Genomic DNA, 25449 nt, shown 5'->3' on the forward strand with positions numbered 1-25449 from the left:
TACCACAAACGAACTACAAATGGAGGCAATCCGGGATTCGGTGACGATCCTGAAAATATCCCTTGGAACAAAACTCTGAAAAAGTTGAACAGCTTGGTCCATGAACCGTGAACCCTTACCGAAGAAGAGGTGGATACTTTGGATCCTGAGAGGACTCCGTTCCACCTCCTGAAATACGCAAATGAAGATAACAACCAACAACACACACAGTATATATTGCACTTCAACATAAGCATCAATTAACTTATTTATCAAATTGTTTAAGTGGAGATTCTTGCTTTTTTTTTTTAAACTTAATCTCATACTATCCCTCGGATACACCTCCTCAATACTAGAAAATCAACACAGTAGGGACACGTCAGTTGTACGAAGTACTATAACATAATTCAAAAGCTAAAAAGCTGCCGTAATGTCAATTTACAACATATTCATCAACTACCTGATTGAAAACGCGGCATGAGACGACTTTTGCCCTGATAAATGCACTTGCGCTGACCTTCATATAGTTTAATGATTTTTCAGCCACCACATAACCAGCCATATATGCCATCATCCGCAGGAGCAAGCATAAATTCATCTTTACAGGCACTGGGCAATGCTCTGCTGATGTGGTTGTTATAAATGCTGAAATACACATTACAAACACCTCATTTATATTTGTTCAGAAAGTCAAGATGAAAAATGAAAACAAAACATTTTTCATGCTTCACATTGCTGATGAAATTCACTTTGCCAGGTTTCATGTTTGCCGGGTTTGAGTACATCTGCCTGAAGAACACATAATAAGAGACCTGAAAAGTATAAGTTTTGGACTTCTCTATTATTGACCTGAAGACCACATGACAAGTTAAAAAACAAGGTAAAAAGTAATTAAAAACAAACATAGCTCATGCAGTTAGCACACCATTGGAATTAAATAATACATCAGTTTGAGAGCCTCCCCTACCTGGTGTGTCGGTTTGGCATCGCGGTTCCCATCCTGAAAGGTGGCAATATGAAGGACGCGGCATGCCGAGGTGGCTTCTGCTATGAGCTGATGGCACGATGCCTCATGGCAAGCGGGAGGGTAATAATTCAAGGAGTGCCACGGCAGACCATTTGCATTACTTCTGGACATCATGCGAGAGCAGCTCAGACTCTCAGGAGCTTTGCTTTAAAAGCTGCGCAGAAAGATGTATTCCACAATGATCGGAGCATGTGGCTGTGCGCCACCCTTCCCAAAGAGCAAACGGTTCTCTATTCCAGTTATATTACTCATGTTTGCCGCCAAATTTGAGCGAAGGAAACATGCCGAGCGACTTTATAATCCATGCCCACTGTGCATCTTCTTAAATTCCAGGATGAGGAAAACAAAGGAAACCTTTTGCTCCCTCTCATGCACAGGCACGGTTGCACTAACACTCCCTGCAATTGAATCAAACAGCCATTCAGTATGGAATACTCTCCACACCTGCAAGATGACAATCATCTGTCGCTATTCTCGCTTTCCCGTGAGCATCATTTCTCCCCAACGCATCCCGCTGCAGTCATTGCATGACACGCACGATGAGTTCGGATTTTCACCAACTGTCTTCGCAACACCCACCACCCTCACACCCCCCCAGGCCTTTCCTCCAAATTTTCTCTTTTGCTTTCTTAGCCCTTGCTTTTGCTTTTCGACTCAAAATATCTTTAACTCCCCCAATGCCGTCCGTATCACCTCCTGCTAATAATCACACAGCAGCAGCTCCCTCATTCCAATAAATCTAAAGCACAAATATTTGTGTAAAGTGCAATAGGACTAAAGCCAAGAGATGAACGCAACATGCTTTTATTGCAATAACAAGTTAAACAAGCACAGGCAGGATCACTTGAGCTGGTTGAATCGCTCCTCCTCCCATCCTCCTGAAATTGCTTCGGCATTATGAAAACAGCTTCAAAGAGTCGATTTCCCACCTAGAGGAAGCAGCCTGCTACAGGCCGTGGTGCGGCAACATGTAAAATAGCATACTATCGGGAGAAGCCATGGAACGCACTGTGGAGGAATTGCAGGTTAGATGGAGAGTAATGTCTTTTGCAACTATACGAGTATACGTATAGGTGCAAAATCCCACAATGATGCTGAGTGCGTTACACGGCTTCACATAGCTCATGTGAAGCTCATGTCCTACATCTCAAAAAAAAAAAAAAAAAAAAAAATCAAATAAGCGGGTTCTTCATCATTCCTGTTGCTCCAATTATCACTGGTACAATTTCGATGCTCTTCAGCTTCCAAGATCTCTTGACCTCATTTTTGAGGTCCTGATTTTTGGTCATTTTCTTGATTTCTGCATTGTTTAGGCCAAAATTGAAGTCATGTTTGATAGTAGTATAGCTACTGTCACAAAAAGATGGGATATATGTGGGGATAATTGAAACTGCTCAACAAATGAGATACTTACAACATTTCTAGAAGTGGAGCTTTGTCATTTTCATGATAGCGTCCCTTTACTTTCAAAGCATTTTGCTCCATTTGTCATGAAAACTGTCTATGCCAGTAAAATAAAAGTTTTCAGATTGCTCTCTGGACTATGTTTCGGTTTCTCCAGTCATTTCCTTCTTGTCGGCAGGCATGCCGGTGGGACCTCAAATGTCCAAACCGATAATAGTCACTATTTGGTTGCACAGGGAGAAGCATTTCAAAGCCAGTCAGGAATGTCAGGCTGCACAATATAGAGGCCTTGCACACAGGTGCATTGGCCTGAATGAGGAGTACGTCTTCGGTAAATACCTCTCGTTGCATCTCCTCAATGCCCTGCCTCAATTTTTGCATGAGGCTGGAATGATATTCCACAGTGATTTTTATTTTGTATACAGTCAAGACTCATGGAAGAGCTTGAACACTGCATGGATCTGGATGCAAAAAAACAAAAGCAACAGGAGAAAAAGGTGTGGGGGGGGAGTGGGATAAGGGGGAAAAAGGCAGGGTTGGAGGTCAAAATAGAGAGAGACTTGGATAAATAAGGGAAATGTGGAGGACCAAGGGGTACAGGAGGACACATGGGGTGGACAAGATGGATAGTTTCATGTTTGAAACGCTGATATTCATGTCCGTTTCATATAGCTGAAAACGCAAACTGTCAGGAAGGAAAAACTGGAAATTTGGGAGGAGGTGAGCTTGGGATGGCGGTGGGAGGGAGGGGGGGGGATTTAACGGGGTTAGAAAAGATCATGGTTTGGGATGAGAGCTGATCTGAGATGGTGGTGAACAGCTGTCTTGAAGGCCAAGAGGGAAAATAGCTTGAAGAGGACGTGGAATTTGGTCCCACAGGTGGGGGGAAAAAAGAGGAACAAATGAGGGGAGGTGAGCAGTGATTATGGATTTTTGGAGTTTCACCAAAAGGAGGTTGATGGTGGAACACATGCGCACAGCATAAACCTGGAGGAGGGGGTAGGGGGGGGCAAAACATGGAAGGAGCAGAGGGTGCAAGGCCAGAAAGGAGTTGGTTGAAGATAGAGAGCCCACCGACCTGTTTGGTGAGGCAAATAGTCCATTAGCAGGATTCCATTGACTGCATCCAAGAAAATCTAGGACATGATTTTGCCATGTTGAGTGTCTTCTACCTTTTTCTTCTCTTCTTTAGGACATGAGTTGAATGGCAGGTACAAAAGCTATCGCATAGTAGCGATCCAATTCTGGATCATGGATTGATTTCCATAGCAATATCCATTATGGTTTCATTTTGTAACATTTGAACAATATAAATTCATGTTACATATTTGATGGATTAGTGAAAAAAAATTTAGGGAAGAAAACGATAGGGCAGAAAAAAGTGGATGTTTAAGGAAAATACAGCAGGAAAACTCAATATATACCACAAAATAAATAGGTATGGGTATGAAATAAGAGGACTCTTTGAATATGGTAAAGTTGTTAACATCAACTTTTACCATGTCGATGTTACCTCTTTTTGTTTGTAGCCAAGGTAATTTGCCAAGCCAAGGTAATCACGTAATCACCTTGCCACATACATCCCAGACGAGAATATGTATGTACATGTATTAAGCTAATGCTGTCTGTATGTCTGTCGCACCCTGAAACACAGAAACGTTCCACGGAAAGCAAAAAAGTTATGAAGTAAATGTTGCTTCAAATTAATCCAAACATATGGGAAAATAAAAACCTTTTCAATCAGACAGAAAAATTGAACCCGGGTGGTGTATAGGCAACAGATTGCTGCCTCGATCGCTCCCAAAATTTTTTTCTTAACGTTAATAAATATCCAACCTCCCATTTTTGAGCTAGCTCTTTCACCCAGCCCAAGAAGAAAAGGCTTCCATTTTTTTTATTTTTATATTGTGGTATTTTTACCACGGTCTTCCACTAGTTTTTAATAAATATGCTGATACTCCTACATGGACAATCATGACGAAACACATGGAATATGCCCCGATCCATTTCTCCCACACACCTGTGTTCACCATGTGTGAACTTATGAACCCCTCTCCCCCTTTTCCCCACGTGTGCAAAATACACATATGGTCCATATCTCGAGCTGTGATTTTCAATTAAAGCTGGAAAATATTGTTTCCGTATCCTCCAATCCCACCAATTTGATGACAAACAGCAGACAAAGATGGGCTTTTGCTTTCTCTCCTCTCAATGGCTTCAGTATTGTTACGGTCTGTGACCTTTCTTTTCTTCTTCCTCCTCCCCCCCCCGTGAGTTATACCAAGTGGTTTGGTCCATGTGTATAAAGCCTATGATTGGCTGTAGGGCAGGGGACTGGGGAGGGGCCAGGAAGGTGATTCAGAGGAGGGAGAGTGGCCATTTTGGAAGAGGCCTCATGGAGGAGTGCCTTTTCGTGTGCTTGTAGAGTTTTCAGCGGAAATCTCTCCACCTGAAGGTTGTGCCGGATCAACCCCTGCGGCCACCTCGGTACCTGAAAGTTGACTTGTGCCGGATCCACCCCTGCGGCCACCTCTGTACCTGACGGTTGGCTTGTGCCGGATCCACCCCTGCGGCCACCTCTGTACCTGAAGGTTGCCTTGTGCTGGATCAATCCCTGCGGCCACCTCGGTACCTGAAGGTTGACTTGTGCTGGATCCACCCCTGCGGCCACCTCTGTACCTGAAGGTTGCCTTGTGCTGGATCCACCCCTGCGGCCACCGCTGTACCTGACGGTTGGCTTGAATTAAACTCTTGCTACCGCTGGGCCTACTGCTGGGCCTGCATTGGGCCGACTGCTGGGCCTGCATTGGGGCCGACTGCTGGGCCTGCACTGGGGCCGACTGCTGGCCCTGCACTGGGGCCGACTGCTGGGCCTGCATTGGGGCCGACTGCTGGGCCTGCATTGGGGCCGACTGCTGGGCCTGCATTGGGGCCGACTGCTGGGCCTGCATTGGGGCCGACTGCTGGGCCTGCATTGGGGCCTACTGCTGGGCCGGCATTGGGGCCTACCGCTGGGCCGGCATTGGGGCCTACCGCTGGGCTTGCACTGGGGGCCTACCTTGGGGCCTACTCTTGGACCTGCCTACTCCTACCCTCTCGTGCTGGCCGACTCTGGTTTTTCCCTCTCTTCTCCCTTCTTTGTTTTATGTGTAGGAATAGATTTTAAGTGTGATAACCCATAAATAAAGCCGGTGTGATTGAAGGCTTGGCTTGGTGTGCTTCAGGCCGTAACAGGTATAATAACTATACTGTCAGTATTTTCATATTCAAGAAAATGCCAGTGTTGAAATTTGTTTAAGTAAACATGACAAGCATTTTCGTCTTCAGATATTTTCTGCAATTCCAAATACTACAGGCATTAAGACAACATGAAAACAAAAGCAGACAAAGCAGCAATCTTAAATGAACAAAACCCTCTAATTAATTAATTAATTAAGGGCCCGACACTTTTCAGAGCAAATCAGGATCGGTTTTGAAGCATTTCTATGCCAGACCCTATTTTGGACGGGTCAGCATTCCGATGCAGGATACTCGACTGAACGTCCAGGAATTTGGAATTTGTTTAGGGTGTCGGTGAAAACTCACCTACTCTTCATGAAGGATGCCATGGGATAATTAACGTCTCCCAAAAAAAACAAAGCGAGCAGACGGGACACGCAGCTTAACATCCATCTCGGGAATGGCACACACATTGATGCAAAACACGAGGATGACAGTTTATAGCTGGGTCGACATTCAAATCCATGCAAGCCAGCTCAGAGGTGAGCACACATACCCCTATATCATTCTGCCAGGTATAAAATGCTCAACTGGGAAGTGACAACTTTACTGCAAAGGAATAAAGAACAAATATGTTCACCACCATCTCAGAGATCACCCCCATCCAAAACTACGATCTCTTCTACCTCCCCCCCCCCCCCATAACTCTCCACTCAGTCTCCCCCACCCCCACACACACCTTCCAAATTACCAGTTTTCCTTCCTGAAAGTTTGCTTCTGCATCCACCTTGTCCACCCCATGCGTCCTTCCGTACCCCTCATTCCTCCCCACACCTATTTATTTGTCCAAGTCTCCCTCTATTTTGTCCTTCAACCCTGCTATTGGTGTTTCCCCCTCTCTCTGCTGTTCCTTTTGCTCTGTTGCATCCTGATCCATTCAGTGTTCTAGCTCTTCCATGAGCCTTAACCCAGTATACAAAAAAAAAACAAGTTCACCAAATGGTGCAAACAAGTTTCCTTCACGAATGGGTGGTCTGTTGAAGTATCATGTCATTTTTCTGACTTCACTTATCGTGCGTCATTAATTTCATTTTAATAAGAATCGTATGCTTCGTTAACTTCAAAAGTGCCCGCCCAGTGTGACCAGTGACATATTTCACGATGAGTATATAAAACCACTGCAAATGATTGTGCGTTTGAATAGCAGTGACAAATGATGAATTGTAAGATCCCCAGTTACACCCAGATAAGCTCTCTCCTTCACCATATGTAGGTGCTGGTGCTGATACATCACTATAGTTGTACTCTCTTAATGCACACATTTTTGATTGTCCATAGGCCTCACCTTTGTAGAGCAAAAGGCTCAGCTAGGACAGAGGCAGATTAAAGAAATAATGTTTGGAGGTCATGTGTTGAGCAGTCTTCATTGACCGGCACATGGCCTTAAGTTTAGACTGGGAGACGTTTCGGCCAACACTTTTAGGTATTGACATTTAACATGGCTGTTACCAATTGTTTTTTTTGGCAGTACTTTCCTCCACCTTGTCCTCTCATCTGAGAAGTTTCAGCACCTATTCTGTTCTGATGTGTGTGTGTGTGTGTGTGTGTGTGTGTGTGTGTGTGTGTGTGTGTGTCGGGGCTGTGGGGGGGAGGGGGGGGGGGAGGGGGAAGGGGGAGGAGTAGTCTACTCACATTTTAATATACTAGGGCATGCCCGTACTATATCTATATCTAAAATTATATCCCCCCCCTCTATTTACATGAAATGGTTTGGTCCAAAGCGAACGGCTTGCGAGTACGGTGACAATCCCCCCCCTCTATTTACATGAAATGGTTTGGTCCATTCGCAAAGCCAAAGCGAACGGCAGTTACGAATCGCAGTTACGATGAATCGCAAAGTAGTTTTAATTAGTTTTAAAACATAGTTTAACGCCAACATAGTTTGCCAACGTGAAATAAATGAATACGCTCTCAAATGTGCCGTCCGAGGCAGAGTCTGTTCGCCACGTTCGGCACACGTGATAGCTCGCTGCTCTCTGATTGGTTGAATCGTTTTTTGGACATAGCTCGGTAACTACTTGTCCGATTAATTTCAAACCTTGAAAAGGCACATCCTCGGGTCCCCAGCAATATACCTGGCAAGTTTCAAGTATATCGGACCGGTAGTTGTCGAGAAACAGCGGTCACAGACAAACACACACACACACAGACACACACACACACACACACACACAGAGATTACTGGAATTATAGATAGATGTTCCTCGCAGGGAACTTCAACACCAGAGGAGGCCAAGATGCCGATCAAAGCCTGCACTATGATTGCCAACCTATGGTTGTTTGTCTGTCCTCTATCCTTTCATATGCTGAGAATCAAGCAAGGAAGTAGCGTGCACCATTTAAAATAGATTTTGGTATTAAGCACCACGAGTGAGGTACCCGTGCTATGCATGGGTGGGAGGCCAGAAGCAAACAGACAATGCAGAAACGGCGAATGCTAAAGCATGAAACCAATAAATTCCACATTCCTGTAGCACCTTCAGTCGCACGTCAGACATGGACAGCAAGTTCGTGAAGGACTTCCATGAAAAACGTAGCCGTTAGGTATGTGTGTTCCATACCCAGTCAATGGCGAATCTGCATTTAAGGTGATCCATGAATTCATGCTTAGAAAGTAGAAACCATCACGGCATTTCGTCATTCACTTGAACTCGATACCTCTTTTTTCATTCCAGACAGCATAACTCCAATCACAAATTAAATAACATTAATATAAAAAATAAACTTTTAACAACATTCGTGACATAAACAAATATTTAAATCCTGATGTGAAGTTCCGTACGGTTGGGTGAACACAATTACGAATTCAAAATCGTAATTGTATTCACTCAATTCCAATCATCAATTGATACTTTAACAAAACGATTAACACGATTAACGTTTAACGATTTAACATTACGATTTAATGACAGTTGTATTGGGATATTATGAAACCCGCGCATTGCCATCATCTGTCCATCTGTCCGCATTCGCCGCAGGTTCGCAATTCTCATAAAAATCTAAACAGTATTTGTAGAATTTCAACAAAAGCCACACCACTGTTCATATCGGTAAATATTATTCCATCGTGTTTGGAAAAACTGTAAAATTGGAAAACTTGGAAAAATTGGAAAAACAATATAGCCTATTTTACTTCAGGGGGTCCCAGGATTACCCACCCAAAATATCGTTGCGATCGGTTCAGCCGTTTTTGCGGTACCTTCGAACGGACGGACGGACATTTGGTGAATTATAGTAAGATGGTAAGACTTTTTTGGTTTGAAACGCCAACATTCCAAACTCGCCGTGGATGCTCTCACCATAACGCTACTAAGTCTGTTGATTGTATTTAAGATGTCTATGTTGATACCTGGGAAGGGGCTGACAGGATGGCCGAGAGGTACGCACACTTGCCTCGAAGCTGTCTTGTCTGGATTCAAATCCCAACCGAGCTATAAACAGTCAGTTCGGTGTTTCACAGGCAGGGTGATTCATCAATGTGTGTGCCATCCCTCCGATGGACGTTAAACCATGAGTCCCGTCTGCCAGCATGGATAGGTGGACATTAAAGATCCCATATGGTGTCCTTCACAAAGATACCTGGGATTCCAGCAAGTATCGCTGGCACCATGGCCAAATTCCAAATTCCTGCCCTAACTAGGCGAATGTCAGGTCTGGCCAGGCCGGTTCGTGAAAGACTTGGGCCAAGCTTCCCCCCGGCCGATCCCACAAGGTGGAATAATAGTGGCCGTTAAAGAGCAACAACAATGTTGATGCGTGGGAAGGCAGCGACAAACCACCCATCATAACACTTGCCAAGAGACTGCCTCAGCAGGATTGGGCCTGCCTTTCAGGCAGAACACTAGGATACCAAAAGTGTGTGATTGAAACAGATTCCAGCTTAGGACAAAGCCAATGTTGCAAAAAAATAGGGGATGAAGCAAAAATAATTTCAAAGAAGGTATACTTTGGAAATGAGCACCAATATATTCATCATCGTGGATGTAGACAGCTTTCCAAAAACAGCCGAAGCTCAACAACTTCGCTCTCAGCATTATCTCCTCGACATTTGCAACCATTGTAGTATTATTCTTTTGTATGTTATCTGGCTGATTGGCCTCTTTACTTGCAACTTTGGACTCATTTTTTTTCCTCTAAGATCTCCAGCATCCTCATACGATCACTCACGTTGGTAGTCAGCTGTGCTGTCAGAGTGGCCACTTTCTCCTGCGATGCATCCAATTCTCTCCGGAGCTTCTTCATCTGAGCGAGGGAGGATAAAGAACAGTACAAAGAGCAATGTGTCATCTTAATGTCCATCAAACGTCACCATATGTAGGAGAGCTCAAGAGAATTTGGATATATTTTGACACATCGTAAAAAGTCTGGACACACTTTGTTTCATTTGCTCAACAATGTTAACGTCAATGTCCACCATACGTCACTCTAACTGGGAGAACTGCTTGAAGATAATTTGGATATTGAAACCTGTCATAAAAAGTACGGTAACGATGGTATTTTTGTTTAATTTCTTCTCTTTTTACACAGATGCGTGCCAAGCAAACACTTACCTCAGAAACAGATTTCTCATCCGTCTGCAACAATAACAACAACAACAACAACAACAACAAAATAGTTAGAATAATGAAGGAAAAGCTCGCTGACACAGAATTTTCCAGTCACACCATTTTGTTTCCCCATCCAAATAGTGAGGCCTGAGATCACTGAGGCACCACCCAGATCCTGAGCCAAATGTCCCAAATACCATTAGACAATAGGAGGGAGGGCGGAGGCTTTTACGCTCTGTTGACCTGGAAAATATAAATGGCTCCAAAACGAGCAAGGAGACATTTAAGCTTTCCACTCCCTCCCCCCCCCCCCCCCCCCCCCAAGAGATCAGCTTAAAAAAAAACAAAAAAAACAATTTGCTTGTTGAGTTAATACGGTGGCTTGTGGAAGCGCCAAGTGAGCCGACTGTTTGCACAATGGATTAGACAGGCCATTCCACTCTATAGAGTGCAGGTACTGGAATCTGGAACATACACCTTCACTCGAGCATCTGTAAAAATTTAAGGTCAAAGTTTTCCAAAGCCAACTTTTCTTTCCTGGGTTGTAATGGCGACGATCGAACCGCCGATTGGTTTGAAATCAACGAATGTTGTCGCTAGAGGCCCCATAATGTGATTATTCCAGCAAGAATTGGCCATATATTAAACAAGTTTTGCAAATTTAATGGTTTAAAATCCCATCACAACTGAGTACACTCCATTTTAATATACGTGTCTTCTAAATTACAATACTTGTCAATTATTATTAAGAAATTTGAAAGAACGTCAGAGCAACTTGACACTAAGATATCTCAAAGCCAACGCATTCCGTGCCCTGCAGTGAGTTTAATTCCCTCACCTTCATCCATGCATTGATTAAAAATTATTCTCATCCAGGACAGGCTCCATTAACTCTCCCAACGGCATGACGCCGATAATTTTGGACGTAATTTAGATTTACACTTCATCACTTGTTAAACATCGACAGAATGTATTTAATAACATCTTCCGCATCGCATGAGTTATTAAAACTGACTGAAGTATCTCACATAGCAATTACTTCCCACATGGATTATAAATAAATTGAAAAAAAAAGGGGATAATTAATGGGTAACCAGAACGGCACCCAGTAGAGAGCACACCTCCGCCTGGTTGGCCATATCACTCAATGGTGAAGAATCACTAAAAAATTATACTAGCTGAATCCGGATCCGGATCTTCACCAAAATCGAATCGATTCTTCCTTGTCAGACACACAACCTGTCCACCAAGTTTCGTCCAAATCCGTCCATAACTTTTTGAGATATCCCGCTAGGTATCGTTTTTGGCCCGATCTCCCAATGGTGAAGAATCACTTAAAAAATTAAATAATTCTCATATCCGAATCCATATTCAGATCTTCACCAAAATTGAATCGATTCGTCCTTGTCAGACACTCAACCGGTCCACCAGGTTTCATCCAAATCCGTCCACAACTTTTTGAGATATCCTGCTATGTATCGTTTTTTGCCAGATCTCCAAATCAACGAGCCTGTCTTGTATACCAAAAAAAAAAAAAAAAAAAAAAATGGTGAAGAATCACTTAAAAAAATTATAGTAGCCGGATCCGAATACGGATCTCCACCAAAATCTAATAATTTCGTCCTTGTCACATTCACTACCTCTCTGCCAAATTTCGTCTGAATCCCTCCACAACGTTTTGAGATATTTTGTTCACAAATGGACAGACAAACTTTTCGACCGGACAGACCGGACAAACAGACAGACAGGGGTGGAAACAACCCCCATCCACCTTTGTTGGCGGAGGTAATAAATAATCTATAAAATCTTCTCTTTAAATTTGGAACTGCAAAAACACCATCGGTATAGGGATACACGGTACAAAACAAATTGACACTACAAGGAATTTCAGGAATGAAGTCGGAGATTGAAAGATGTGGATTTGGGGTGTATTAACGAGGGTAGAAAAGATCAAGGTTTTGGATGGGGGAAGATATGAGATGGTGGTGAACAGCTGTTTTAAAGATCTGGAGGGAGGAGTAAGATTGAAGAGAGTGAGGGGGTTTGTTCCAGAGGTGGGAAAAAAAGAGTGAAGGTCAGCAGAGAGTCTTGATTTTGGCAGTTTCACCAGAAGAGGATTGCTGGCAGATCTTGTGCATCCTGCAGGAATAATTGGGTGGCAGAGCACATACAGAGCTGGGGGAGCAAGGCCGGAGAGGAGTCGGTAGAAGGCAGAAAGACCACCAACCTGCCTGCAGTGAGTGAGTGAAAGGCCCTCAGAATCAGATTCATCGCGGGAGATTCCAATGATTCTGAAAGCTTTGGTTTCAACAGCGTGAAGTCGAGCTAGGTGTGAGGCAGGAGCACCAGCCCAGAGGGGAGAACAGTATTCCATTGAGCTGCGGATGAAAGCCTTGTTTGTGGTGAGGAGCTTAGGTGTGCCAAGGAAGGACTTCGCACGATGGAGGATGCCCAGTCGGCGACTCGTTTTGGAGGCCAGATTTGAAATGTGGTTTTCCCAGGAAAGATCATGGCAAATAGTGAGACCCAAAAGCTTGAGTGACAAAAAAATGGTGAAGAATGCGGATTGTTGAATGCGGAGAGGATTGTTGAAAAAGTAGATGGGAGGGTTTTCAAGATGGTCTTTTCAGAGAGACAAAGTGAGAGTGTGAGATTTGTCAGGATTGAAAGACTTGTTGCACTTGTTTGATCAGTTTGTGATTTTGTCCAGGTCAGCTGCTGCCTACCGATCTGAGGCTTGAGATATGGAGCGCAGAGAGTGGAGTCATCAGCAAAGAGATGGAGATGATTTTCCAGAGAGTCGGAAAGATCATTGATGAAGACCAAAAAAAAGCACAGGGCCCGGAACACTGCCTTGGGGAACTCCAGCCTGAACATGAAGGGGGAGATGAGAGAGTTCAATTCAGGGCGACACGTTGACTGCGACCGGAGAGGAAGTCCGCAAGCCATGCGTGGAGATTTCCATGGATACCATAGGAGGAGAGTTTGGTGAGCAGAGCTGGGTGCCAGACCGATTCGAAGACACGAGATATGTCCAGTTTGGCGTTGAGGGCCTCCATCCATTGTTGAGACAGCAGAAGCAGCATGTCTAGAGTAGAATGACCTGGTCTGAATCCAAATTGATGATGAGAGATTAAGTTTTTCGGTTTTTCCAAGATGGCGCCCGTACACATGAGCCTTGACATTAATTATTATCATTAAAAAAATTATACTGGAGAGGCGCTCCGATGTTGAAAACGTATTGGCAATCGGACCAACGGTTGCAGAGAAAAGCATAGTCATGTTCTGCGCAGACAAAAAGACAGAGCCAAATGCAATACCCTCTCCTCTGGCGGGGGTAAATATCTGCTCAAATCACATTTAGGAATAACTGAGGCTGTTAAAGAAGTACGGTAGTAGTAGTAGTAGTAGTGGTAGTGGAAGTAGTCGTAGTAGTGGTAGTAGTAGTAGTAGTAGTAGTAGTCGTATAGTAGTTGTAGTATAGTAGTAGTAGTAGTAGTTGTACGAGTATTAGTAGTAGTAGTAGTATAGTAGTAGTAGTATAGTAGTCGTATAATAGTAGTAGTATTGTAGTGTATCTGCGTGACACTTGTGTCTACTGAAGTATGTATGTAGTATATGATGTATGTATAGTATATGACTGTATACTATATAGTATAGTATACTATAGTATAGTATAGTATAGTATATATAGTATATGTATAGTATATAGGTATGTAGTATATGACAGCAGGATCCTACTGAAGTAGTTGGATCCTGCTGTAGTAGGTCATATTGGTCACAGCAGCTATTATACTACAACATGGGTAGTAGTAAAATAGTAGTAGTATAGTTGTATGGTAGTATATTAGTAGTAGTATAGTAGTTGTAGTTGTAATTGTAGTAGTAGTAGTAGTAGTAGTAGTAGTAGTAGTAGTGCTTTTGTTGGAAAGGTTACAGAGATTTGCGTTCAGAGCTCATGCAAGCTCAGGCAAACATATGTTCCCAGTTTAATGTCGCTCAATTCCTCATCTCTGCAAGTCCATGGTTTGAACTACAGTAGCCAAGGTAGAGCATTTTGAAGAGAAAGCACTACCAAGACAGATAAGGGGAAGGTAAAAGAACGCCAAAGAACACCAAAAAAAAGAACGCCAAAGAACACCAAAAAGAATGCCAAATAACACATTTATACAAATAAGAGCAAAATATCTTGTGGGGAGACCGTACAAAGTGCATCATTTATAGTCCAGGTTTCCTTAAACTTTTGAACAGTGTTACTATATTCTGCCGCCTTGTACTCCGAAATAATGCGTGAGCGTATTAAGCCCTTCAGACATACAGAACTGTGTTCCACCACATCTTTCTCAATTTTTGCCTTCCTGGTTTTATATATTGCCATTTTTGCACAAGCTAAAATAAAGTTAACAAGGAGATCTCGTGACTTGCTTAGTTTCTTTACCGGGTGCCCGATGATAAAAAGTGTTGGAGAGAAGTGAAGCCAGAAGCGCAAGAGAAGATTTTTCATCAGTAAGAACACTGGTTCAAGACGGTGGCATTGAAGGTATATGTGAAATATAGTTTCCCTTTCACCACAAAGCAGCAATCCTCTGAGACGTTAGTGAAGTGCCGCATCATAGATCCAGAGCTCAGTGCACCATGTAGCAACCTCCAACTTAAGTCTGCCATCATTCTTGGCGTTGGGTAGAGATAGAGTGAATCCCAACATGGATGAACAGTCGAAGGAAGTGGAAGAATCTCACGCCAGGGAGTATCCAGTCGGGTTGCAAGAGCTATATAATGGAGCGAGTGGATCACTAGCAGGTATATATTTTTCCTTGATAGCCCACAGAACGACATTTCCACTGTGCCAGGGGTCTTACTCATATTGTTTGCAGGTATTGGCTGAGAGAGCTCGCAACATCGTGGTCGGATTTTAAAATCCATGGAGTTACCGATGGACATCTGTCCAGATCCATCACCCTCTTTGGGATTCTCTAGATATTCCAGACAATCGGGAGGCAAGGAGCTTTTGACCTCTTCAAGTATCCTGGAGGGGATCCTGATTGTCCTCAGGCCCATTTTCGCTGCGAGTTCCTTGGGTAAAAGCGTTCTCTTACCATCGTTCAGAAGGTCTCCCACTGTGGATATGCTACCAGCTAAGAGGCTCCTTCGTACTGAAAAGGAAGCCAGAGTTGGGCCCTGTAGAAGAGGGTTGAGAATGAGCGGTTCTTCTAACAGGTCCTTGCCTGGATAAGGAACTGTTCTTTGTACGTCGACTACATTCCAAGCCTTCAGCATTTCTTGATAAAAAGGAGGCAATGTAGCACTAGACAGGCTCCGAGATGTAATGATGAAAAGATTCCTTTTGTACCCAAGATTGAGCACTTTGCTGAAGAAGTATGATGCCAGTGAGCACCATTGCGGTGCAGGGTTCACATGTAGGTAACGTTGTATGGTCTTCAGCCTGGATGCGTGGTAGTGGCTTCGAAGGCAGGGAAAAGACTGTCCACCTTCTGAAAAAGGCAAGCTCAGAATGCCCAGGGAAACCCAGTGTTTACCATTCCAAAAGTAGTCCAGTAGCTTCCTCTGCATCTTAACCAGAAACTCCTCTGGAGTGCTTATGCAAGAGAGCCTGAATACTAACTTCGGAATTATAAACTGTTTAATAAGGAGTGTTTTTCCCCTCAGAGACAGGACTTTTAGTAGTCCACTCCAGTCTCTCAACTTTGCTTCGATCTTGTCCCCTAAAGTGTTCCAGTTAATGAGTGGTGAGGACCCATGGGAAGTGGATAAGTGCACCCCCAAATATTTGAGCTCATTGCGACTCCAGGTCAATTTCTGAAAAAGTGTTGGTAACTCCTTTACCTGCATTTGTCCAATTAGAAGCCCCGAGCTTTTCCTCCAATTGATTGTAGCAGACGATGCTGCTGAATAGACCTGCTGACAATCATAAACTATTTGCATATCCCTTGCATTACTGGCAAACACGAGAACATCATCTGCATATGCAGAAAGTTTGAGGTTGACCCTGTTGTGTGGCACCACAATGCCAGTTAGCCTTCTTCTCATCAAACAAAGGAAGGGTTCGATACATAGGGAATATAATTGGCCGGACAGGGGACATCCTTGTCTTATTCCTCTCTTAAATGGAAAGGGCGCGAGCAAGAAACCGTTGACTTTGACTAGGCATTCTGCCGACATGTACAACGTCTGAATCATGCCTACAAATCTCCTCCCCAACCCAAATGTTAGCAAGGTTTCAAACAGATACTCATGGTTCATCTGGTCAAAGGCTTTCTCCTGATCCAAGGAAAGAAATCCGACTTGAGTCCGAGTCATGTCCGCATACTGTATCAGGTCTCTGACAAGGGATATGTCGTCATGTATTGTCCTGCCTGGAATGGCATAAGATTGGTCCGGGCTGACTAATTTTGTCAGGACTGGTCCAAGACGGAGTGACAACATTTTAGCCATGACCTTATAATCCACACACAGCAGAGACACAGGGCGGTAATTCTTCAAGTCTCTCAAGTCACCCTCCTTGGGAATCAAGACCAGCATCGCTCGACGCCAAGAAAGGGGCATTATACCTGTATCACATGCTTCCTGAGCTACGCTTAGGTAATCAGGTCCAACCAAGTCCCATACTTTTATATAGAATTCACATGATAAGCCATCCATGCCAGGGGCTTTATCTCTTGATAGGCTGTGCAGGGCAGTTTTCAATTCTTCCAGAGATAATGGAGTCTCCAGCTGCTCCCGGTCTTCTACAGAGGCTTCAGGAAGACTACTCCACAAAGTGCCACCTGCACCTGCATCTGTGCTCTTACCCGAATACAGCTGAGCGTAAAAGGCTCTAACTCGTTTTTGAACATCCTCAGAGCCATTGAGCAAGAGACCATCTTCTGCGAGAACACTCGCTATAGCCCTGAATTGACCTTTGCGTTTTTCCACCCCTTTGAGATAATTCAGGACATATTCATCCTCAGAAATAAACTGCAAACGAGAGCGCACATATGCCCCTCGTGCCTTCACACGACTACATGCTTTAAGGGTGCTCTTTTTTTCTTGGTATGCCTGCAGTTCAGTAGAGGTAAGTGTGGCCAGGTGCTTCTCAAGGTGCAGCAGTTCCTCTTCCAGTCTTTTGATCCCTAACCCAAGTGTTTTGCTCGATCCATACGAGTATTCCTGACACAGCAATTTCAATCGTACCTTGCCTACATCCCACCAGAATCCAAGTGAGCAAAAATCTCCTTTTTTATTCCTCCAGGCTTGCCAAAAATTCAAAAAGATTGACAAAAAGGCTTCATCCTGACTTAAAGCATTGTTCAGGTGCCACAAGCCAGGGCCTCGCCTTGTTTCCGCCAGGGAAAACTTAATCCAGGCCAAGTTGTGATCTGTGAAATGGGCAACTTTTATGCCGGAGTCACTGACACTCTTACACCAACGGTGAGACACGTAAATTCTATCGAGCCGGGATTGTGATATATGACCACCTCTGATACTCGTATACGTGAATGTTCTGTCTGTGGGGTGTTGTATGTGCCAAGTATCCCTCAAGTTTAACAGTGTTATGGTTTGTTGTAATATTCTTACAGAGGGATTATGCGGCTCCTGACCTATTCGATCAAGGGAGGGGTTTAGAGTGCAATTAAAGTCTCCTCCAAGAATTACACACTCTTCACCAGGCAAGGTGAGCATGAATCTCTGCAACCGGTTGAAGAAAATCCCCCTTGCAACTCCTACACAAGGTGCATAAATGTTGACGAAATTGACAACAAATTCTTCAAACTTTGCTTTTATATGTAGCAACCGCCCCACACTGGCTTCCTTTACGACAAGTATTTCAGGTTTCCTCTTTGGTGAAAAGAGGGTAGCCACTCCACAAGATGTGTCCGTTAGGTGACTGAAAAAGGCCAAGCCTTCCCATTGGTTTTCCCATCGGGATGCAGCCTCTGGGGTCGTGTGGGTTTCCTGCAAAAAGGTTACTTCAAGTTTTTCCTTCACACAGAATGACAATACCTGGTGCACACGGAATGCATCCTTACAGCCATTGACATTCAATGATCCTATTCGTAAGTTTGATGTCATTGTTGTATTGAGAGTTTTGTTTCTGTGAAATTCATCCTCCTAAACGAATTTATATTCAGGCCCGTAACTCAACAACTTTGCTAGAAACTTCCTGACTCGGGCTTGTTCGGCCGAGCCTGAAGTCCTTGTTTTATGTCCCTCTCTCCTTAGTGCATACAAGGAATGCACTAGCAAGTCATAATCTTTCCACCGTTTCAGCGCATTTTCCACTTTCTTCCTGCTATGCAAGCTTTGTTCCAGGAACTCGAGTATCTCCTGGCTGGGAATGCAGGAATGGCGCCCTGCCGGTAGGTCTGTCTCTAAACCAGTCAGTGACCCTTGATAGTCTTCCCCATCACCAATACTTTCCTCATCATCGCTGTCTGGAGGTTCAAGATCCTTCTCCTTTGGACTTGTACAATGTGTCAAGTCTTCTGCCATGTCGTCTCTCAAGGCTGACTTGGCATAATCTTCTGGCGCAGAGGAACGCTCCTTTCGCTCTGATGCGGCGGACGTTGCTACACCTGTGGGAATGGATGCCTCCTCCTCAGTTGGTATAGGAGATCCAACCTTTTGGGGTCGTAAAATAGAGATGTGCTCAACTATTCCCCTTTCTGCGCCAACAGTGAGTGAAGTGACATCACCTGAGATGTCGGTCAGTGCCAGCAACTTTATTGATGCTTGTGTGTCTGGTTCCTTCTCTCTGTCTGTCCCTCCGATGAATGCTACTTCAGAATCCTTTGAAACTTCGGTGTTAATCCTTCGGTTCAGAACTGCTCTTATAGACGTTTCAATCCCTGGTTTATTTTGAAGCTTCGTTGCAGTTGTTGTTATTGGATGCATTTTCTCAGGAGCCAACATCACAGTATCGTTTGGCCCTGTCAAGTCAGATACCTCTAGGTTGTTTGTCTTTTCCGTGCTGGGTTTACTACCTGACGGTCTCCCTTCCTGTTCATTCTTCAAACTGTCTTTGGGTGGATCTGAGAGAGAAGACTCTCCATATCCTGTCGTTTGATGAATAGTTTCCTCTTCTTCTTCTTCTTCCATTTCTTCAGATTGGGTTACCACTCTTTTCTCCTTCAGAATACTAGGCGTTACAAATCCCTTTGACACATTACTTCCCGTGTCATCCTCAATTGTACCAGGGTGTTCCGTGGTCCCATCCTCTGCGGGTTCTGATTTCCTCTTCTGTGCTCTCTTTGCCTTCCCTGCTCCCACTGCCTGCCATTGATTTATGGCATCAGAAGAGTTGGGATGAGAAGCTGGTATAGAACTTTCTTGAGGGTCCACTGCCCTCGAGCACAAAGGAGCAACCGCCTCTCTTAGGTTACCTACAGTGACGCTGGGATCCTCTCGAGGCTGATCTGGACGTTGAGGAGCTGCAACCTCTTTAATGATGGTGGGGCAGTCTGCTCTCCTGTGCTCCTTCGCTTTGCATACAAAACAACGGGGTTCGTTTGTCATATAAAACACCCTGTAATTCTTTCCGTCAAAAGGAATAACAAACGACCCCTCACATTCAGCCTCCTTTCCCAATTCAATGGATACTTGTCTTTTAAAAGACCAGACATGTTGTAGGGAGGGCTCATGACAGCCCAGAGACACAGGCTTGATGGGTGATCTCAACACTCCCAGTCGTTCCAGGAAAGGCACCACGACATTGTCAGGCACGTAAGGAGGTATATTAGATATAATTATCCTTGTACCAAGACTTGAGAGCGGCTCGACTTGTACAAAGAGTCCTCCCACACTAATCCCTTTCTCAATGGCTTTGTTTGCTGCAGCCTCTGAGTTAAGAAAGAACACAGCTTGTCCATACATTTTCGAGGCTGCAACTATCGTTTCTGGATCAACCACACTAGCGAGTGCGTTCACATAGGCCTCTATTTGGGTGATTTGTCCCAACTCGCATTTCACCCCGTGCTTCCTTGTTAACGCCTTAAACGGGTGGGCAGGGCGGTTCCCACCTGCACCAGAGGTAGTAGCGGCCATTTTTGCCCACGTACCATCCAGAGGCATGATTACTATTAACGGTATATTTCCCGTCAAATGAAAATGGAAAAAAAAATATCAATGAGCTCGTTCGCGAGCTTTTGCTTATCTTAGCACGACCGGACCGGTATGCTGAAGATTAACTCAAAAGGATAATCAAACGGGCGTTGAGCAAATAACTTATCGGCTTAATCGCCAAAACTATGCAAATTTAGCACAGAAAGTCAAGGGTCATTAAGCAAAAACAAGGAGGTCAAACAGTTTGTGATACGCCACAAATCGGGCGCGGCAAATCTAGTCCCACACGGGTGCGGCCGCACGCCGCGGCTCGGCCCGAACACAAAGGGCTAATAACTCAAACGGGACGTCAAAGTAAAGTAACAAAATGAACCAACTCGGTTCAAATAACCCAAATAAACCAAAAATACAAACGAAAACGGAAGAGGGTGAGATGGAAATGTCGAAAATAGCACGGCTCGAGGAGCAGCAAAATGGCGTGGCGTGGCGTAGTAGTAGTAGTAGTAGTAGTAGTTGTTGTTGTTGTTGTAGTAGTAGTAGTAGTAATAAATATTTTATAGCTTAGCTTTACCTTTAAATAGACTTGTATAAAACACGATATAGCTTAGCCAGCACTGAAATATTCAGACATGCACAGAAGATTTCCATTAAAATGAAGGCCCAAGTAAAATCAATCTTGGTAAGCACAAAAGCACACTGCTATGTACACTCAGGCGAAAACAAATTTCATAAAGCATATGATTGATCACATGCATTTGATTGGACAGAATTTGTACATTCCTTTTCTCCGTTTGTTTTGTTGAAGTGTTTGTTTAGTTTGTGTGAATGTAAGTGTTGCCACATATTCCCAGTGGAGACTCCCCTTGACCAGACCACAGGGAGTTTCCGAAACCGTGCGCAATTTAGCTCCGGCCACTGAATTCACCTTGTGGTGTGCGGCATGCAGCTACGCGGTTAACCACATTCACTCACTTTTGTTATCGATTGTGCAATTGTATGGTGATGCCAAGTGGCAAATTATTTTTGCCTTTCTGAGTTAGTTGCAGGTGCTGTTCCATTGATCCATGATCCGTGCCATTTTTGGGGGATAACATGGGGATTTTCTAACGACATTGCCATTACACTCTGGTGCCGGAGCGTTGTGCTGTTTGAATTTCAATTAAATCAGTTTCTATCCAGCTTCATAACGATCGTCCCTTGCCAATCTGTTCAGCATTTTGTTGGTATTGCTTGGCAGAGGCTTCATGGATGATTTTGCACAATCAGTACTGCTACTGATGTGGCCATACTGATGCCAGGCCTGCTATATTCTTTCCGGTAGTTTAATGTCCATAATTAGCCCTCCCAACTAAGGTTTGATTGTCTGTGAGCACGATATCTCAAAAAGTTTTGGATGGATTCAGACTAAATTTGATGGACAGATTGGGTGTGTGACAAGGACTAAATTATTAGATTTTGGTGAAGATCCGGATCTGAAAATTTTAAAGTGATTCTTCACCATTGAGTGATGGGGCTAAAAATGATACATCGCAGGATATCTCAAAAAGCAGATATAAGATAGAAGTCCTCTTCACATTTGAAGTCAATCGGTTCATGAAAATTGAGGATTTTAGAAATTTGGCCTATGTTGACCTTTTGGCCTATGTTGACCTCAAAAATAGTTGGTGGTTGAATTCAGTGTTTAGATATGCAAATCCTCTTAAAATTTCAAATTAATTGGATGAAAATTGAGCATTTTAGAAATTTGTTAGGTCTTACACGAGCCAAGACTCTGTATACAAAAAAAAAAAAAAAGGCCTACGTTGACCTTTTGGCCTATGTTGACCTAAATATAATTGGTGGTTGAATTCAGTGACCAGATATGCAAATCTTCTTCAAATCTCAAGTCAATCGGATAAAAATTGAGGATTTTAGAAATTTGACAAAGTTGGTGACCTTTGGCCTGTGTTGACATATTTGACCTTTTGACCCCAAACACAACAGTTTTCTTGCTTATGACCAACTCCACCATTTGGTGAAGTTTCGTGAAGATTGGTTGAAAATTGTGACCTGGAGGCGACTGACATACTGACAGACAAACAGACAGACAGACAGAATAACGCATAAGACCAAACGATTTTCGCAAGTTAATAAGCGTATTTTTTTTATATAGATAGAAGATAGATGAATGCACCCTTGAAACATCTGTTCAACTTAATAAGACCTGAAGTATGTCCCCATTCTCTTAACAGAGCACCACAAAACCCCTGACATGTTGGAAATGTTCCTGTGGCTGAAGATGAACCAAAGACAGATCTTAATCCTGACAGATCTTACACTCTCACTCCTCTCTGAAAAGGAATGTCTGGCAAACGCTCCCATCTACTTTCCTGCCAATCCTCTTCAATTCTGACAGATCTTACACTCTCACTCCTCTCTGAAAAGGACCATCTGGCAAACGCTCCTATCTACTTTCCTGCCAATCCTCTTTAATCCTGATAGATCTTACACTCTCACTCCTCTCTGAAAAGGACCGTCTGGCAAACGCTCCCATTTACTTCCCTGCCAATCCTCTTCAATTCTGACAGATCTTACACTCTCACTCCTCTCTGAAAAGGACCGTCTGGCAAACGCTCCTATCTACTTTCCTGCCAATCCTCTTTAATCCTGATAGATCTTACACTCTCACTCCTCTCTGAAAAGGACCGTCTGGCAAACGCTCCCATCTACTTCCCTGCCAATCCTCTTCAATTCTGACAGATCTTACACTCTCACTCCTCTCTGAAAAGGACCGTCTGGCAAACGCTCCTATCTACTTTCCTGCCAATCCTCTTTAATCCTGATAGATCTTACACTCTCACTCCTCTCTGAAAAGGACCGTCTGGCAAACGCTCCTATCTACTTTCCTGCCAATCCTGATAGATCTTACACTCTCACTCCTCTCTGAAAAGGACCGTCTGGCAAACGCTCCTATCTACTTTCCTGCCAATCCTGATAGATCTTACACTCTCACTCCTCTCTGAAAAGGACCGTCTGGCAAACGCTCCCATCTACTTCCCTGCCAATCCTCTTCAATCCTGACAGATCTTACACTCTCACACCTCTCTGAAAAGGACCGTCTGGCAAACGCTCCCATCTACTTTCTTGCTAATCCTCTTCAATCCTGACAGATCTTACACTCTCACACCTCTCTGAAAAGGACCATCTGGCAAACGCTCCCATCTACTTTTTTTTTTTTTTTTTTTTGTATACAAGATCGAGGCTCGTGAAAGAGCGAACATTAATCACACAGAAAGACAAACAGACACATAAAACAAATAACATCGGGAGCGGTAGACAAGATGGGGAGAGAGGGGGAAGGACACAAACACAACATTTGAGAGCAGGGACCGAGAGACATGGAGACATCGAGAGATCTGTGGGAGGGAGAGGGCTTTGGGGTGGAGGCATGGGAAGGGGGGGGGGGGGGTAGGAGAGGTATAAAACATATGGACGCTGCCAGGACTTCCAGGAAAGAAGTTGGAATTTCAAACAAGGTGGATCTGGGGTGAATTAGTGGGGGTAGAAAAGATCAAGGTTTTGGATGGGGGAAGATAAGAGATGGTGGTGAACAGCTGTTTTAAAGACCTGGAGGGAGGAGTGGGATTGAAGGGAGTGTGGGAGTTTGTTCCAGAGGCGGGAGAAAAGAGGAATGAAAGAGTGAAGGTGAGCAGAGAGCCGAGATTTCGGCAGTTTAACCATCAGAGGGTTGCTGGCAGATCTTGTGCGACCTGTAGGAATATTTGGGGGACAGAGCACAGAGAAAGCTGGGGGAGCAAGGCCGGAGAGGAGTCGGTAGAAGACAGAAAGACCACCTACCTGCCTGCGGTGAGTGAGTGAAAGGCCCTCAGAGATAGCTTCATCGCGGGAGATTCCAATGATTCCGAAAGCTTTGGATTCAACAGCGTGAAGCCGAGCCAGGTGTGAGGCAGGAGCACCAGCCCAGAGGGGAGATCAGTATTCCATTGAGCTGCGGATGAAAGCCTTGTAATGTGGTGAGGAGCTCAGGTGTGCCAAGGAAGAACTTTGCACGACGGAGGATGCCCAGTCGGCGACTGGCTTTGGAGGCTAGCTTGGAAATGTGGTTTTCCCAAGAAAGATCATGGCAGATAGTGAGACCCAAAAGCTTGAGCGACAGAACTTCTTGGAGAGGATTGTTGAGAAAGTAGATGGGAGGGTTGTCCAGTCGATCTTTTCGGAGAGACATAGTTAGAGTGTGAGATTTGTCAGGATTGAAAGACATGTTCCACTTGTTTGACCAGTCTGTGATTTTGTCCAGGTCTTCAGAGAGTGAGGAGGCTGCAGACTGCCGATCTGAGGGAAGAGGAATGGAGCGGCAGAGAGTGGAGTCATCAGCAAAGAGATAGAGAGGATTTTCAGATAGAGATAAGAGATAGAGATAGAGATTTCAGAAGAGATAGAGATACTTCCCTGCCAATCCTCTTCAATCCTGAAAGATCTTACACTCTCACTCCTCTCTGAAAAGGAATGTCTGGCAAACGCTCCCATCTACTTCCCTGCCAATCCTCTTCAATCCTGAAAGATCTTACACTGACTTCTCTCTGAAAAGGACCATCTGGAAAACGCTCCCATCTACTTTCCTGCCAATCCTCTTCAATCCTGACAGATTTTCCGCTCCCTCCTTCCCCCACCCCCCTTTCCCATTCCCCAACTCCCCAAGCCTTCTCCCTCCCACAGATCTCCCGATGTCCCTGTTCTCTGCTGTTGTACTTGTGTGCTTCCCTCTCTCTCCCCATCTTGTCTGCTGCTCCCTTTATTGTATGCTTTGTGTGTCCGTTTTTTTTGTGATTAATGTTAGCTCTTACACGAGCCTCGATCTTGTACATGAAAAAAACCTGTCACTCCCACCTGAAAAGAAATGTCTGGCAAACGCTCCCATCTACTTTCCTGCCAATCCTCTTGAAGAAGTTCAATCGCCAAACTCTTGCGTCTTACTATCACCATGATCTATCATGGGCAAACCGCATTTCTAAGTTGTCTCCAAACGGAGTCGCAAACCGAGCATCCTGCGTCGTGCAAAGTATTTCCTTGGCACACCTGAAATCATATCCACCTACAAGGCCTTCATCCACAGCTTGGAGTACTGCTCTCCCCTCTCATCTGGTGCCCCTGCCT

General features: G+C 44.2%; 1 protein-coding gene across 1 annotated transcript in view; it reads right to left on the reverse strand.

Moving 5' to 3' along the window:
* LOC137412026 (neuron navigator 2) overlaps positions 1–25449 on the reverse strand; it is a gene marked incomplete in the record, with an annotated part of 519476 nt that overhangs the window by 81385 nt on the left and 412642 nt on the right. The window contains 2 exon segments of the mRNA XM_078769766.1: positions 9857–9931; positions 10240–10263. Of these exon segments, the coding sequence (XP_078625892.1) occupies positions 9857–9931; positions 10240–10263 (99 nt within the window).

The sequence above is a fragment of the Myxine glutinosa genome, chromosome 1 (genome assembly GCF_964187855.1).
Source record: "Myxine glutinosa chromosome 1, kmMyxGlut1.1, whole genome shotgun sequence".
In the NCBI taxonomy this organism is placed as follows: domain Eukaryota; kingdom Metazoa; phylum Chordata; class Myxini; order Myxiniformes; family Myxinidae; genus Myxine; species Myxine glutinosa.